Source organism: Miscanthus floridulus, chromosome 5 (assembly GCF_019320115.1).
Source record: "Miscanthus floridulus cultivar M001 chromosome 5, ASM1932011v1, whole genome shotgun sequence".
NCBI lineage: Eukaryota > Viridiplantae > Streptophyta > Magnoliopsida > Poales > Poaceae > Miscanthus > Miscanthus floridulus.
In genome coordinates this window covers 41,055,534-41,071,385 of record NC_089584.1, presented here as the reverse complement: position 1 = coordinate 41,071,385, position 15,852 = coordinate 41,055,534, and the positions used below count along the sequence as shown (strand labels likewise).

Below are 15,852 nucleotides of genomic sequence, written 5' to 3'. Positions count from 1 at the left end.
ACAATGCTCATCATCAGTTCAAGCACAAATGCAATGACGAAACATTATCAGATCAATCAGCACGGTGGGTGCCAAGCTCAAAGCGCTCAGAACTACGGGTCATCCGTTGACAATTGGATGAGTCCGCTTGACTTTTGCCCAGCAAAGCACTTAGCGGCTGCAAAAGGAGGCTTATTAGCGGCTATAGCGGGCTAAATACAGCTATTAGCGGCAGCTAACTCATAGCGGCAAAGGTGAATTATCCTAGCGGCTTGTCTTCCTAGCAGCTATCTCCGGCTATAGCGGCAGCTATAGCCAGAGATTTAAAACCTTGCTGCAAACTGGTTAGCCCATCCATGCTGATGAAAGTTGATATAGCAAAGGCATTCGACTCGGTGTCGTGGCCCTTTTTGTTTGAGGTCATGCAGCATGTGAAATGCACAACCGTCAGTATAAGCGCCCCTGGAGTCTAACGGGCTATTCTCATTTGTTGCTTTTTGTACTTTCCATGCAACCGTTGCAGACCTTTATAGATTGATAGGACTTGTTGCCCTACCGGAGTTGCTGCGAAGGTTGTAGGGATGGAAGAGCGGCGGGCGAGGCTTAGGGTAGCGGCGGCGGGTTGGCGCCGTGGTGATCATGGCGCAAGGAAGAGGAGAAGGTGCGGCTAGGGCTCCCAAGAGAAGCCGGCAACAATTAGGTTGCTTCTGCCTAATTCCAATCTAAATTGTTTACAGAGTCTTTATCCTCCCTAGAATCCTAAAATTAAGGAATAAATACCATAAATAGCTAATAATACTAATATGGGCTGTTAGCCCCTAAAGCCGGCATCCTCCTCTAGCCACTAATGGGCCTGCGCCTATTATAGTAGACGTCGGTCATAACATCTCTCCCCACCTGCGCAAACAGCTCGTCCTCTAGCTGAAAATCAGGGTAGAGGCCTTTGAAGTCGTCGAGGAGCTCCTAGGTGGCTTCATCACAGGGCAGTCCACGCCATTGGATGAGGACGTGCCACTCGCCCCGCCAGAGTTGAGCTCAGAGGGCGCGCTCAGGAGCAGGAAGGAGCCGACCATTCAACAGCGGCGGTAGCGCAGCAGGTGCTGCCGGAGGATCCCCCTTGTGCAGCTTGAGCAAGCCCACATGGAAGACGTCATGCAGTGGAGTGCCGGCCGGAAGCTGCAGCCGGTAGGCAACCCTGCCAATGCGCTCCAGCACTTGGAAAGGCTCGGCGTAGCGAGGGCCAAGCTTCCCTTTTGCCCGGAGCTCCAAAGACCATGTGGTCCGATGAAGCAGGTGCAGCCAAACCCAATCAGCCACAGCGAACTCCAGGTCACGGTGGTCGGCGTCGTAGTACTTCTTAGACAGCTGCTGCGCCTGAAGGAGGCGCTGCCGGACCTTAGCCAGTACCACATCTCGGCTGTGGAGTAAGGCGTCGGCCGTGTCAGTCTGCGCCGACCCCGGCTGGTATGGTAGTATTGGCAGGGGCGGCCAGCAGGGGCGGCCAGCCGTAGACCACTTCAAACGGAGTGGAACCCATGCAGTCGAATGATGCCGTCGAAGAAAGCATGGGCGACGGAGGCGGCGGTGTAGGGGTGACCAAGGGCGATGAAATGAGCATACTTGGAGAAGCGGTCGACCACTGTGAGAATGATGGATTTGCCGCTGACCTTGGGCAGCCCCTCGATAAAGTCCATGGAGATATCCGCCCATACTTGGGACGGTACTTCGAGGGGCTGTAGCAGGCCAGCGGGCTGTAGTGACTCCATCTTGTTTCACTAACACGTGCTGCATGCCCGCACCCAATCCTGGACAAGGGCGCGGTCTCCCAGAATGTAGAAGTCGACGCGCAAGCGGTAGAGAGTCTTCTGAACCCCCTCATGGCCCGCTGAATGAGCCAAGAGGAGGACTTGGTGGCGCAGGTCATCATGGTCTAGAACAAAGATGCGGGACCCGTGGAGAAGGAGACCGTCGTCGAAGTGCCATGGTGCCGACAACTCACCAGCTTGCAAGCACTGGAGGAGCTGCTGGGCGTCCACAGCTGCTGTTGTAGCCCTACGAATGTCATCAAGGAGGGCGAACGTCGACCCAGAGAGGGCATGAGCAGCAGGGATAGCAGCTGGACCAGGGCGATACTCCACAGCAAAATCAAAGCCAAACAACTTGCTGATCCACTGGTGTTGAGGCACAGTTGAGAGGCGTTGGTCTAGCAGGAACTTGAGGCTGTAGTGATCTGTATGAACAAGAAAATGACGCCCCCATAGGTATGGTCGCCAGTGATGTACAGCCTGAACTAGCCCAATCAGCTCGCGTTTGTAGGCGGCAAGCTTGAGATGGCGAGCAGCGAAGGGTCGGCTGAAGAAAGCGAGGGGTCCGGCGTATTGGTGGAGAACAGTGCCGAACCCCACGCCTGACGTGTCGTAGTCCACCAGGAACTGCTTGTCAAAGTTGGGCATTTGGAGGATCGGTCCCGTGGACAGGGCACCCTTGAGCACCTGAAATGCTGCGTCCGCCTCGTCGTCCCAGGCGAATGCATCCTTCTGCAGGAGGTGCGTCAGTGGCGCCGCAATGAGGCCGAAGTCACAGATGAACTTCCTTGTAGTAGCCGGCGGGGCCCAAGAAGCCCCGCAGCCCATGGGTGGAGTGAGGGGCCAGCCATGAGGCGACTGCAGCCACCTTATCGATGTCCATAGCGACGCCGCTTGCTGATATCACATGGCCTAGGTAGGCCACCGACGACGCCCCAAAAGAACACTTGGAACGCTTGAGGTGGAGCTGGTGCACCCAAAGTGCGTTGAGGACGATGCTAAGGTGCTATAGATGTTCGGCCCAGGAGGCGCTATATATGAGTATGTCGTCAAAAAACAAACAAGCACGAACCTACGCAAAAAGGGGCGGAGCACGTCGTTCATCAAAGCCTGAAAAGTCGCTGGTGCGTTGGAAAGGCCGAATGGCATGACCAGGAACTCAAAATGGCCATGGTGAGTGCGGAACGTCGTCTTGGCTATGTCGTCGGGGTGCATCCGCACTTGATGGTAGCCCGAGCGCAAATCAAGCTTGGTGAAGAAGCGAGCCCCATGAAGCTCGTCGAGAAGCTCATCGACGATCGGAATCGGGAATTTGTCCTTAGACGTCTTGGTGTTGAGGGCCCGGTAGTCAATGCAAAAGCACTAGGAGTTGTCCGCCTTGTGCACCAGCAGCACGAGGGCGGAGAATGGGGACATGCTCGGCTAGATGATGCCTTGGGCGAGCATAGCAGCGCACTGACGCTCCAACTCATCCTTCTGTAGTTGGGGGTAGCGATAGGGGCGAACGGTGACCTGAGCTATACCTGGCAGCAGGTGGATGCGGTGATCATACGGCCGCATCGGAGGGAGCTCCTTTGGCTCGGTGAAGACCGGATCAAACTGCTCCAGCAGTCAGTCTAGTAGTGGCTAGGAGGGGGCAGCAGCGATCGCCCGCGCTTCCGGTTCCCGGATGTCGTCTCGGGGGGGACCCTAGGCCCTTCCATAGAATGCGTCAGGCGCCCTGAGTGAAAGCCATGCACAAATCCTCAAAATCCCAGAGGATAGGACCCAGGGTAGGTAGGAACTCGACGCCAAGAATAAGATCAAAACCACCTAGGCTGATGCCATAGCAACTGATGGTGAACTCCTCTATACCAATGGCTAGGGCCACATCCTGAGCGACGCCTTCGCAAGGCACATGATCGCCGTTGGCCACCAGTACCCGCATGGTAGGGTGCGGTGCTGTAGAGAGGTGTAGATGGCGCAGGAGATCAGCGTTGATGAAGTTGTGCATCGAGCCGGAGTCGAGGAGCGACACAAACTGGTGGCCATGTATGGAGATTGGAAGGAGCATAACATTCTCGGTCCGGATGCTGGCAATGGCGTAGAGGGACACCTGAGGCTGGGATGCAGGTTCCTGCCCCGCTGCTGGTGTAGGCGCAAGCACTGCAGCCTCCTCCGAAAAAGCAGCCATAGCGGCCACCTCCACTGGGATATCATCGTTGAGGTAATCCGCCGCTTTGAGGTAGAATAGGCACTGGCACACATGACCACGCACGTAGGGCTCATCACAATTATAGCAGAGACCTTGGCAGCGGTGCTCCAATTGCTCTGCTGGGGATAGTCGGTGGAAAGGACGAGCAGGGGCTGCAGCGCCCGCTGGTGCTTGAGTTGTGGTCACCCTCGGGGCTGCTGGTACCGCTGCAACAAGCCATGGTGGCGCTAGGATGCCTGAGCGCTGAGGAGGCCGGGCGCCATGCAAAGCAGTGGTCGGCGTTGTGACAGCGGCGCGGCGCTCAAAGGCCCTGGCCAAATACATGGTTGTTTGGACGTTCTAGGGCTCCCGTAGCTCCACATCGACCTTAATGTGCTCTGGAAGGCCGCCTATGAACAACTCCACTTTCTAGGACGCGGAGAGGTTCCGAGCATGACAGAGCACCACATTGAAGCGTTCAGAGTAGTCCTGTACCGTGGAGGTGAAAGGCAGGCAAGCAAGTTCGGATAAACGTGTCCCACGAATAGCCGGCCCAAATTGCAGATTGCATGGCTCCTTGAAATGGTCCCACGTAGGCATGCCCTTGTCTTGCTCGAGGGCGTAATACCATGTTTGGGCTGCGTCGGTGAGATGGTACGACGCGAACCAAGTGTGGTTGAAAGCTCTAGTTTGGTTTTGGTTAATTGATGAAACCCTAAGTGCTAACCTAGTTTATCAAAGTAATTATGAGATAGGTAGCACTACTCCAAGTGATGAAGCAATGGCGAAGATCATGACGATGGTGATGGCATGGTGATGATCAAATGCTTGAACTTGAAAAGAAGAAAGAGAAAAACAAAAGGCTCAAGGCAAAGGTATAAATAGTAGGAGCTATTTTGTTTCAGTGATCAAGATACTTAGCGAGTGTGATCATATTTAGGTTAGATAGCCATACTATTAAGAGGGGTGAAACTCGTATTGAAATGTGGTTATCAAAGTGCCACTAGATGCTCTAACTCATTGCATATGCATTTAGGATCTAGTGGAGTTCTAACACCCTTGAAAATGCTTGTGAAAATATGCTAACACATGTGCACAAGGTGATACACTTGGTGGTTGGCACATGTGAGCAAGGGTTAGAAACTTCACCGGTGGAGTGTCCGCCCGTAGAGTGCGGACAGTCCGATGGTGACACCGGCGCCCTATATAGAAAAGACAGGGGTTCATAGAGTGACCGGACTCTGGTGGTGCAGTGACCGGACGTTGGGTTCAGAGTCCGATCAGTGACAGCAGTAAGCACACGGTCTCGGTCTTGTGACCGGATGCTAGCATGTAAACTGACCGGACGCTCATGGTCTGAGTCCGGTCAGTGCTGACGTAGGCTGACGTGAGGCGCACAGAGGAAACATTGAGTGACCAGACACCGGGTGAGTCCAGTCGAGCACCGGTCATGAAATTTAGCATTTGGAACCTTATTGGAAATGACCGGACGCTAGGGTCCTGCGTTTGGTCACTTTCTAACTGACGCATCCGGTCATCACTTGACCGTTGAGATCAGGCCATCGGCGTTTGAAGCCGATGACACATGGTAAGCATCGGGCGACCGAACGCTGGGGTCCTACGTCCGGTCGAACTGACCGGAGCGTTCGGTCACCCCGTGTTGTGCCCATTGAAGGGGTACAACAGCTCTATTTCGTGGGGGCTTCTATTTAAGCCCCATGGCCGGCTCAAGCTCACTCTCTTGGCCATTTGCATTGACATAGCAACCTTGTGAGCTTAGCCAAAGCCCTCCCACTCATCTCCATCATTGTTTCATCATCATTGTGAGATTGGGAGAGAATCCAAGTGCATTGCTTGAGTGATTGCATCTAGTGGCACTTGGCATTTGTGTTTCGCTGCGGGATTCACTTGTTACTCTTGGTGGTTGCCACCACCTAGACGGCTTGGAGCAGCGAGGATCATTGAGCGGAGGTTAGTGATTGTCTCCAGCTGCGATCATGGTGATTGTGAGGGGTCTTGTGCCTTCCCCGGTGGAGAGCCGAAAGGTAACTCTAGTGGATTGCTCGTGTCATTGAGTTACCTCACTTGTGGGTAGGTTCTTGTGGTGTCCAATTGTGTGGACGAGGTTCATGCAACACCTCTTAGCCACCGAACCACCAAGTGTTGGTCGACACAACGAGGACTAGCATGCCGGCAAACACGTGAACCTCAGGAGAAAAATTGGTTGTCCCTTGCACTTTGGTATTCTCCCAGTGATTGATTTAGTATTCATCTTGTGATTGGTTCACTACTCTACATGGCGGTATAATCACCCTACTCACTCATTTATATTCTTGCAAACTAGTTTTGGCAAGCTCTTTAGTGTAATTAGAATTGAGAGCTTGCTTTGTTATTTTAAGTTCATCTAGTGGAGCTCTTTAGAGTAGCAAGATTGAGAGCTCTTAGTGAGTAGTAACATTGCAAGTTGTGTGCCTAGTAATCATTGCAACTAGAATTGTTGGATAGGTGGCTTGCAACCCTTGTAGAGCTAGAGCAAGTTTGCATTTCGCTATTTGTCATACAAATCAAATTGCTCTAGTTGATTTGTAGATTTTTAAATAGGCTATTCACCCCCCTCTAGCCATATTAGGACCTTTCAAGTGGTATCGGAGCCATGGTCACCGTTTGATTGAAGGCTTAACAACCTTGGTGTCAAATTATGGCTCAAGTTGTGTTCAACCATGTGTGGGCAAACCACCGTTCTTTGATGGCACATGCTATGATTATTGGAAGAGAAAGGACCCCCTGAATTGGCTCAATCACTATGAGCAATTTTTCTGAGGGCAGCGTACCCTCGCCTGAGATCGCACCTGGCTCGTGTCCTATCATCTGACTAGTGCAGCACAGACATGGTATTACGCCTTGGAGCAGGATGAGGGCATGCCCACCTGGGACCATTTCAAGGAGCTATGCAATCTGTAGTTCGGGCCGACGGTTCGTAACACCCGCCTGTCCAAACTCGCCCGCCTTCCATTCACCTCCACGGTGCAGGACTACTCGGCTCGCTTCAAAGCCGTGCTCTGCCATGCCCGTAATCTCTCGGCCCCACAAAAGGCTGAGCTGTTTGTGGGTGGCCTCCCAGAGCATATCAAAGTCGACGTGGAGCTTCGGGAGCCCCAGGACCTTCAGACGGCCATGCATTTGGTTTGAGCGTTCGAGCGTCAGGCTAATGCCACTATGCCAGCCATAGGATAGCGTGGCACCTGGCCACCCCAGCGGCTAGGTCTTCCAGTGCCCCCGCGACCCCCGGCGCCCCCTCTGGTAGCTCCCGGCGCGGCTACTGTTCCAGCAATAGCAGGGTCGGTAGCCCCTGCTCGGCCTTTCTGCCGTCTGTCTCTAGCCGAGCAATTGGAGCATCGCCGCCAGGGTCTCTGCTATAACTGCGATGAGTCGTATGTGCGCGGCCATGTGTGTCCATGGCTCTTTTATCTGGAGTCCATGGATTTTCTCGACGATGAGGTTCCCGCGGAGGTGGCTGTGGTAGCAGCTTTCCAGGAGGATGTCGCACCTAAGGAGGTTGTTCCTGCCGCCGTCCAGGAGCCCACAACCCAGCCCACCTCTCCCTGTATGCCATCGCTGGCATCTAGACTGAGAATGCCATGCTCCTCCTAGTCCATGTTCATGGCCATCGTCTCATGGCGCTCCTCGACTCGGGCTTGACGCACAACTCCATCAACGCCGACCTCATGCGTCGCCTATGCCTCTCCACCATGCCCATCCTTCCATGCGGGTGCTGGTGGCTAATGGGGACCATCTGTCCCGCGAAGGGGTCACCCGTGACATCGCTCTCGCCATTGGTGGGGAGGAGTTTACCATCAGCTGCTTCGGCATCAATCTCAGGGGGTTCGATCTCATCCTCGGCGTTGAGTACCTCCGCACCTTGGGTCCTATTCTCTAAGACTTCGAGGATCTGTGCATGGCATTCACCCGCGGCGGTCGGCGTATTCTGTGGAAGGGCATTGGCTCTCCACGCGACGACATTCGAGAGACAGCCACGAGGGCGGTCACGGCTACCCATCATAGCCCCTGCTGGACCACCTCCTCCACTAGTTCGAGCTGGTCTTCGATGAACCACAGGGGCTGCCACCGGTGCGGCCATATGATCACCGCATCCACCTGCTTCCGGGCATAGCATCGGTCACGGTTCGTCCCTACCGCTACCCCTAGCTATAGAAGGACGAGCTGGAACGATAGTGTGCAGCCATGCTCGCCCAAGGCATCATCAGACCGAGCACGTCCCCGTTCTCCGCCCCCATGCTATTGGTGCGCAAGGCGGATAACTCCTGGCATTTCTGCATCGACTACCGTGCTCTCAACGCCAAGACATCTAAAGACAAGTTCCTGATCCCAGTGGTTGATGGGCTCCTTGACGAACTACATGGCGCCAAGTTTTTCACCAAGCTCGACTTGCGCTCGGGCTACCATCAGGTGCGGATGCATCCTGACGACGTCGCCAAAACAGCGTTCCGCACACACCCCGGGCACTTTGAGTTTCTGGTGATGCCATTCGGCCTCTCCAACGCTCCGGCAACGTTCTAGGCCCTGATGAACGACGTGCTTCACCCCTTCTTCCATAGGTTCGTGCTGGTGTTCTTCGACGACATCCTCATTTTTAGCTCTTCGTGGGCAGAGCACTTGTAGCACATCAGCATCGTCCTCGACGTGTTATGGGCGCACAGGCTCCACCTCAAGCGCTCCAAATGCACATTTGGGGCCTCCTCGGTGGCGTACCTCGGTCACGTGATTTCAGTGGGCGGTGTCGCCATGGACGCCGACAAGGTGGCCGCTGTGGCGTCGTGGCCGACCCCATGGTCCGCCCGTGGCCTGCGCGGCTTCCTGGGCCTCACTGGCTACTATCGGAAGTACATCCGTGACTTCAGCGTCATCACAGCCCCGCTAACTCGCCTCCTGCACAAGGATGTGTTCGCTTGGTCTGATGAGGCAGACATGGCGTTCTAGGCGCTCAAGCGGGCTCTGTCTACAGGCCACGTACTCTAGATGCCCGACTTCGCAAAGCAGTTCACCGTGGACTATGATGCGTCCGGCGCTAGGTTCGGCGCGGTTCTCCACCAGGACGACGGACCGCTCGCCTTCTTCAGTCGGCCATTAGCTGCATGTCATCTCAAGCTCGTGGCTTATGAATGTGAGCTGACTGGGCTCATCCAGGCCGTCCGCCACTGGCGGCCATACCTATCGGGGCATCACTTTTTGGTCCGCACGGATCATTACAGCCTCAAGTTCTTGCTGGACCAATGCCTCTCCACCGTGTCGCAGCACCAATGGATCAGTAAGCTGTTTGGGTTTGACTTCGCCGTGGAATACCGCCCCAGATGGCTTAACATCATGGCGGATGCTCTGTCCCGCCACGATGTCAAGGACGGTGCTGCTTTAGGGGCGGCTGTGCACTTGCTGTCCACGCTGACATTCGCCCTCCTCGATGACATCCACGCGGCTACAGCAGCAGTCGAGGACGCTCAGCTTCTCCTTCAGTGCCTCTAGGAAGGCGCGCGGGCCGCACCTTGGCGCATCGATGACGGTCTCCTGCTCCACAGTGCTCACATATTCGTGCCAGCTTATGATGACCTACGCCATCAGGTGCTCCTCCTAGCTCACTCGGTGAGCCACGAGGGAGTCTAGAAGATGCTCCATCGCCTGCGCTTGGACCTCGACATCCCCGGCGACCGCGCTCTTGTCAAAGACTTCGTGCGGGCGTGCACCATGTGTTAGTGGAACAAGACGGAGTCCCTGTAGCCCACTAGATTATTGTAGCCCCTCGATGTCCCGTCCTAGGTTTGGGTGGACATCTCGATGCATTTTCTCGAGGGTCTGGCCAAGGTCGGCGGTAAATCCATCATTCTCACGGTGGTCGATAGGTTCTCCAAGTACGCCCACTTCATCGCCCTCGGCCATCCATACTCCGCTGCTTTGGTTGCACGTGCATTCTTCGACGGCATTGTTCGTTTGCATGGGTTCCCTTCTTCCATCGTCAGCGACAGGGACCCAGTTTTCACGGGTCATGTGTGGCGTGACCTCTTCAAGATGGCCGACATCACGCTCCGCATGAGCACGGCCTTCCACCCATAGACAGACGGTCAGTCTGAGGTGGTCAATAAGGCCATCGCAATGTATCTTCGGTGTGTCACAGGCTACCGTGGGTGGAGTACTGCTACAATACCTCCTTCCACATGGCACTGCGCGCCACACCTTTTGAGGTGGTCTACAGCCGGCCACCCTTGGCCATCTTGTCCTACACGGCTGGGTCGGCCAGAACGAACACGGTGGACGGCATTCTTCGGGAGCGCGACGAGGTGCTCGCGGAGATTTGGGAAAGGCTTCTCCAAACACAGCAGTTGTCCAAGAAATACTACGACGCGTCCCACTGTGACCAGGAGTTTGCCGTTAGGGATTGGGTATGGTTGCGCCTACTCCACCGTGCTGCCCAGTCCCTCAAGCCCCGTGCTAAAGGGAAGCTTGGCCCTCGCTACGCCAGTCCGTTCCAAGTGCTGGAGCGCATCGGCCAGGTGGCGTACCGCCTCCAGCTTCCGGAGGGCGCCCGTCTACATGATGTCTTCCATGTGGGGCTGCTGAAGCCCCACAAAGGTGATCCCCCAGCAGCTCCTGCTCCTCTACCGCCGACATCAGATGGTCGGTTGTTGCTAGCTCCGGAGCGCGCCCTTCGTGCACAACTTCGGTGAGACGTGTGGCACGTGCTTGTCAAATGGCGCGGCCTACCAGTGGAGGACGCAATATGGGAGCCTCTCTAACATCTTCGCGACGTCTACACCGACTTCCAGCTCAAGGACGAGCTGTTTACGCAAGCAGGGAGAGATGTTATGACCGGCATCCCCTATGCTTGGTGTAGGCCCAATAGTGGCTAGGGGTCGGTCTGTTAAGGGGCTTTGAGGCCCAATTTATCGCTTATTTGGTATTTTCTTAGAGATAGATATAGTTCCTTAATTATAGCATCTATAGGGAAGGATAAATACTTGTAATATGGGATGATTGGAATTAAGCAGAAAGCAACAATTAAGTTGTTGGCTTCCCTTGGGAGCCAGCCGTCCCTGCCCTCTCTCCCTCACGTGAGCTCTAGTGCTACAGCAGCGGCCGCCGCACTCGCCGCCACGGCCCCTCGTCGACGTCGAGAGTACATACCACATCCTCCCCTCTTCCACCCCTATAACCTACGCAGCAACTTCGGTAGGGCATCTAGTCCTATCACGGTCGGACCCAATTAGTCAACTCTGGTTTTGCCTCGCTTTTCAGTTCTGCCTGAGAATCTTACCTCGCTTCCCTAGCTTTCACGGACTGAGCTAGGCAGCCGGACATGTCCTTCACCACTTCAATATGGTTTATATGGTTTTCGAATCCACCACACACCATTTCTTCAGCTCTCTCACACGTTCTAGCTGTCGCTCTTGTCCGTCGCTCGTGCCCGCCCTTCCTTCAGGTTTTCCCATTTCTCTTTTCTCTTCATATTTTCCAACAAGTATTAGGCTTCACTGATCTGCGGGATTTAACATTTTGTCGTCATCACTAATTTTTCCCCTCTGCTAATTTTTTCGCAGGCTGTTTGTGTCGACATCTCTGATTTTTTTCTTGTTTACTTACTGGGTTGCCCTTCTTCTACTGGATCTAGTATTCCAGGTACCTTTTTTGTTTTCTAAGGCCCCCTTTGGCAGGGCTCTGAATGCGGCTTCAGCTCCGGCTCTGACCGGAGCCCTGCCAAACGCCAAAACCAAAAAGAGCTTCGCCGGAGGAACCCATTAGGAGCCGGAGCCATTTCTCTGAAGGATTGACGGAGCCAAAATTTGTGGCTTCGCGTGGCTCTGTCCGAGGTCACGAGCACAAAGACTCCGGTGCCCTCCTCTCTCAGGCATCCCTTCCCCTCTTTTCCTCCATACGCAGACACCACATGACGCGCTCAGTGTGACCACGAGAGAGGAGGCGACCACGAGAGAGGTCGCGACCACGCGCTAGGGTTCTGATGAACCAGCTGCGGCGTTCGGCGGCCGGCGGGTGGAGCACGCACACGAGTGGATCTGGCGGCCCCGGTGCTCCAGCAGCCGGCACGAGGATGGCCGCGGCCCGGACCAGTGGATCAAAAAGCGCCGCCACCGGTGGCTTCAGCTGCTCTGGCGCTCCTCCAGCTGACGCGACGGCCGCGTCGTGGCCTAGCGGACCAGCCTGGCCGCTGCCGGGAACGCCTCCATGTCGGGCGGCCTAGGCGATGGGTTCCCAGACTGGTTCAATGGCGCGGCGTCCACCGCACTAGGCTCGGATTGGCTATCGTCTGAGATTGGTGCCACCCATGCCGAAGAGGAAAGTGCTCCGCCCCCAGTGCAGACCACGCCGTCAACTCGCCACAGGGGAGGTGGGCGCACTGGGAGGAGAACAAGGCCACCGGTTGAAACAAGCACTCTTACTTTCAACACTGAGGCTAGGTGAGATATTCTTTAGTTGCATAACTGTGATTTTGTTCATGCAATGAATTGTCCTGTGATTTTGTTTATGCAATGAATTGTCCTACGATATGCATAAAAATGATCTATTAGGATTTGTGATGCTGGATTATCATGCTATGATGGAAGGAAATATATTATTGTCATGCATTCCCGTGTATGTACTGTCCTATTTTGATTGGATAGTTCTTTGCTAACCTTGTAAGTTCTTTGCTCAGCATGGCTGACTGGACGGATGAAAATGTTAGGATAGTTTGTGAGCTTTTTGCCGAACAAGTGGAGATTGGAAATCGTTCTAGTACTCATTTGAACAAAGCTAGTTTCACAAATGTGATCCAAAAGTTCAAACAGAGGACAGGAATTCTGTACACAAGAAAGCAGTTTAAAAATAAATGGGACAAGTTGAAAGTTGAGTATGGTATTTGGAAGCAATTGGTTGATAGGCAGACCGGTATTGGATGGGATGAAAGTGGCAAGAATATTGACATGCCTGAAGAATGGTGGAAGAAGATGGCAAATGTAAGTTCAAATAAATTTGCATGTACTTCCATTGCAGGCTGTATATTTTGAAACCTCTATATTTTGTGTTTCCATTGTAATTGAAACCAGTATATTTGTGGTGTTTCCATTGCAGGCTGTCAAGGGATCAGGACGTTTTCGATATAAAGGCCTCAAAATGAGGACAACCTGAGCATAATGTTTGAAGACCTTCATAACACGGGTGACGACCATTGGGGTCCCTCTAGCGGTGTAGCACCATCATAGGCTATACCTTTGGATGATGATGATGAAGATGAGGGCGAGAATGAAGATGATAGTGACCCTGATGAAGTAACACCAAGTGCCAGACCCAAAAGAGGTAAATCTCATGGTAATGCAAAGGGGAAGAAAACAAAGACTAGTGGCGGCCAGTGGTTTCAGGAACAAATGGGCAAACTTGTTGAGATGAATGAAAGAACAACCGCATCTTGTGAGTCTATTGCTAGGGGAGAGGACAAATCTGGTTCAACCATCCAGGAGGTCATGGCATTAGTGAAGGGTTGCGGTGCTAAGCCAGGTTCAAATGAGCATTTTATTGCCACTGTAGTCTTCACCAAGAAGGCTGAACGGGAGATGTTTATGACATTAGACACTCCAGAGGAAAGATTTGATTGGTTGCAGAAAAAGCATGAGTGGATGACTAGAAATGATGTGTCTAATAAGTAGATCTTGTTTAGCCCCAACCTTGTATCCTTGATGTGAGACTTTAATTTATTGTTCTTGTTTGAGACATATTTTATTTGGCTGTGTTGTATGAGACCATTTATTTGGCTGTGTGTATGAGACCATTTATTTGCTGCTGTTATTATAATAAAAATTGTGGTCCTCTATTTATTGGTACTTATTGAAGTGTGTTTGTGTGGTAAACAGATCTGAAACTGCAGATAATGATATGGATGACACTGGGAGTGATGAGGATGATGATGACTGCAAAATAAAGGCTTTGAGAGTGTTGCAGTCTGCTCAAAACAATATTTTCTGTACTGCACTTCTTCTCAGCAAGTATTATTCGACATACCTTCATAAGAATGAGCCAAGAATAGCTGGACAAACTGGATATGCTAAGGTACTGGAAATTTTGCAAACTCCAAATCAGAGCCATAACATGTTTAGAATGCAGAGTGCAGTATTTTACAGCTTGCATGAATTGTTGGTGAGTACTTATGGTCTGAAATCATCCATTCATATGAACTCTATTGAAGCACTAGCTATGTTTCTTATGGCATGTGGCCATGGATGGTCCAATAGTGCTACACAGTATGTCTTCAACCATTCTGGAGAGACAATTAGGAGAAAATTTGAAGACGTATTGCACTGTATGGTGGCAATGTGTGAGGACTACATAAGGCCAATAGATCCTAACTTCTCTACAACACACCCTAGGATTTCTAATGATAGAAGAATGATGCCTTTTTTAAAGATTGCATTGGTGCACTAGATGGTACCCATATTTCCGCAATACCACCTTCACATGATGCTATTAGATACTTTGGTAGAAGTGGCAAAGCAACACAAAATGTTCTTGCTGTGGTTGATTTTGACCTACGGTTCACCTATGCCTCTATTGGACAACCTGGGTCCATGCATGACACAAATGTGCTCTTTCATGCTTTAACCAAGGATCAAGACAAATTTCCACACCCCCCTCAAGGTATGAATGCCTAGGTTGCTATTGACAAATTTGACACAACCTGTTGTATGGTAATATATTAATATGTCTTCTTTTTCACTTGTGTGCTTAGGCAAATATTATCATGTTGATGCTGGATACCCAAATCGCCTTGGTTACTTGTCACCATACAAGGGGGAAAGGTACCATATTCCGGATTGGAGGAGGGGTCCTGCTCCAAGTGGCCAGCAAGAGCTCTTCAACCATTTGCATTCAAGCATTCGCAATGCGGTAGAACGTACATTCGGTGTGTGGAAAATGAAGTGGAGAATCCTTATCAAGATGCCGAGTTACCCAATGGAAAAGCAAAAGATGATTGTTGCAGCAACCATGTGTCTACACAACTACATTCGTGAGACCAATGTGGTAGATAGAGATTTCCACAAATGTGATCGAAATCCAGACTACGTACCAACCATACCTTCTAGATACGCAAGACATTCAAATCCATCAGATAGATCAACTACTGCATCCAATGATCGAAACATGGATAGATTCCGGGATGACATTGCAAGAGCAATTTTCCTTTCTAGATCATCATGATCATATAGTTTGATGATATTCCAATATCATTCCTACTTTTGTAAACGTTATTGTAGTCTAACGAACACTATTAGTAGGTAACGTTATTTTACATGTTATCCTTGTTAATTTTGGTCAGTCGTTTGAGAAAGTGACATCAAGGATCATATGTACAGCCAAGTTAAAGCAAGGGCAATATGGACATTCACCCTCTTCCATCCATTCTACAAAAACAGAAGGAACCGTTTTGCCAAACGTTTTCCAGAACGGCTTCAGCTCCTCCAGAGGAGCTGCTCCTTCAGATGAGCCAGAGCCGGAGCCATTTTCAGAGGAGCCAGAGCCCTGCCAAACAGGCCCTAAGTTTAATTGATTAGTGATATCGCTGATTTTTAGGGTTTTGTTGTTGTTCATTACATTCAGTTTGTTCCGTCGTTATATACTGTTTATTTTTCCATGGATTTAGGTCATGTCATTAATTAATTAATCCTTTTTTCACAATGGTAGCTAGCTCGCATCTACTCAATTTACTTGTATACTGTGTACCTCTAAATTTAAACATTTTCCGCTCGCATTTTGATCTTAACCACCCCTTTGAAGAAATAGTGCCATCTTACCCCTTAATGTAAAAACTAGTAGATGGCTTCTAAACTTTTACATTTGTTTTAC

The 15,852-nt window shown here is 51.8% G+C and overlaps 2 protein-coding genes across 2 annotated transcripts; one reads left to right on the top strand and one right to left on the bottom strand.

Moving 5' to 3' along the window:
* Positions 1 to 1,014: 1,014 nt before the first annotated feature.
* On the bottom strand, positions 1,015 to 2,612 carry LOC136454555 (uncharacterized). The gene is made up of 2 exons (XM_066454942.1): positions 1,779 to 2,612; positions 1,015 to 1,494 (listed from the first exon to the last, which is right to left on the bottom strand). Exons 1-2 carry the CDS (start codon positions 2,610 to 2,612, stop codon positions 1,015 to 1,017), a joined length of 1,314 nt encoding a protein of 437 aa, XP_066311039.1.
* Positions 2,613 to 12,674: 10,062 nt separating this feature from the next.
* Positions 12,675 to 13,146, top strand: LOC136454553 (L10-interacting MYB domain-containing protein-like). Its single transcript, XM_066454941.1, has 2 exons — positions 12,675 to 12,974; positions 13,090 to 13,146. The coding sequence occupies exons 1-2, from the start codon at positions 12,675 to 12,677 to the stop codon at positions 13,144 to 13,146; spliced, it is 357 nt and encodes a 118-aa protein (XP_066311038.1).
* The last annotated feature ends 2,706 nt before the right edge of the window (positions 13,147 to 15,852 follow it).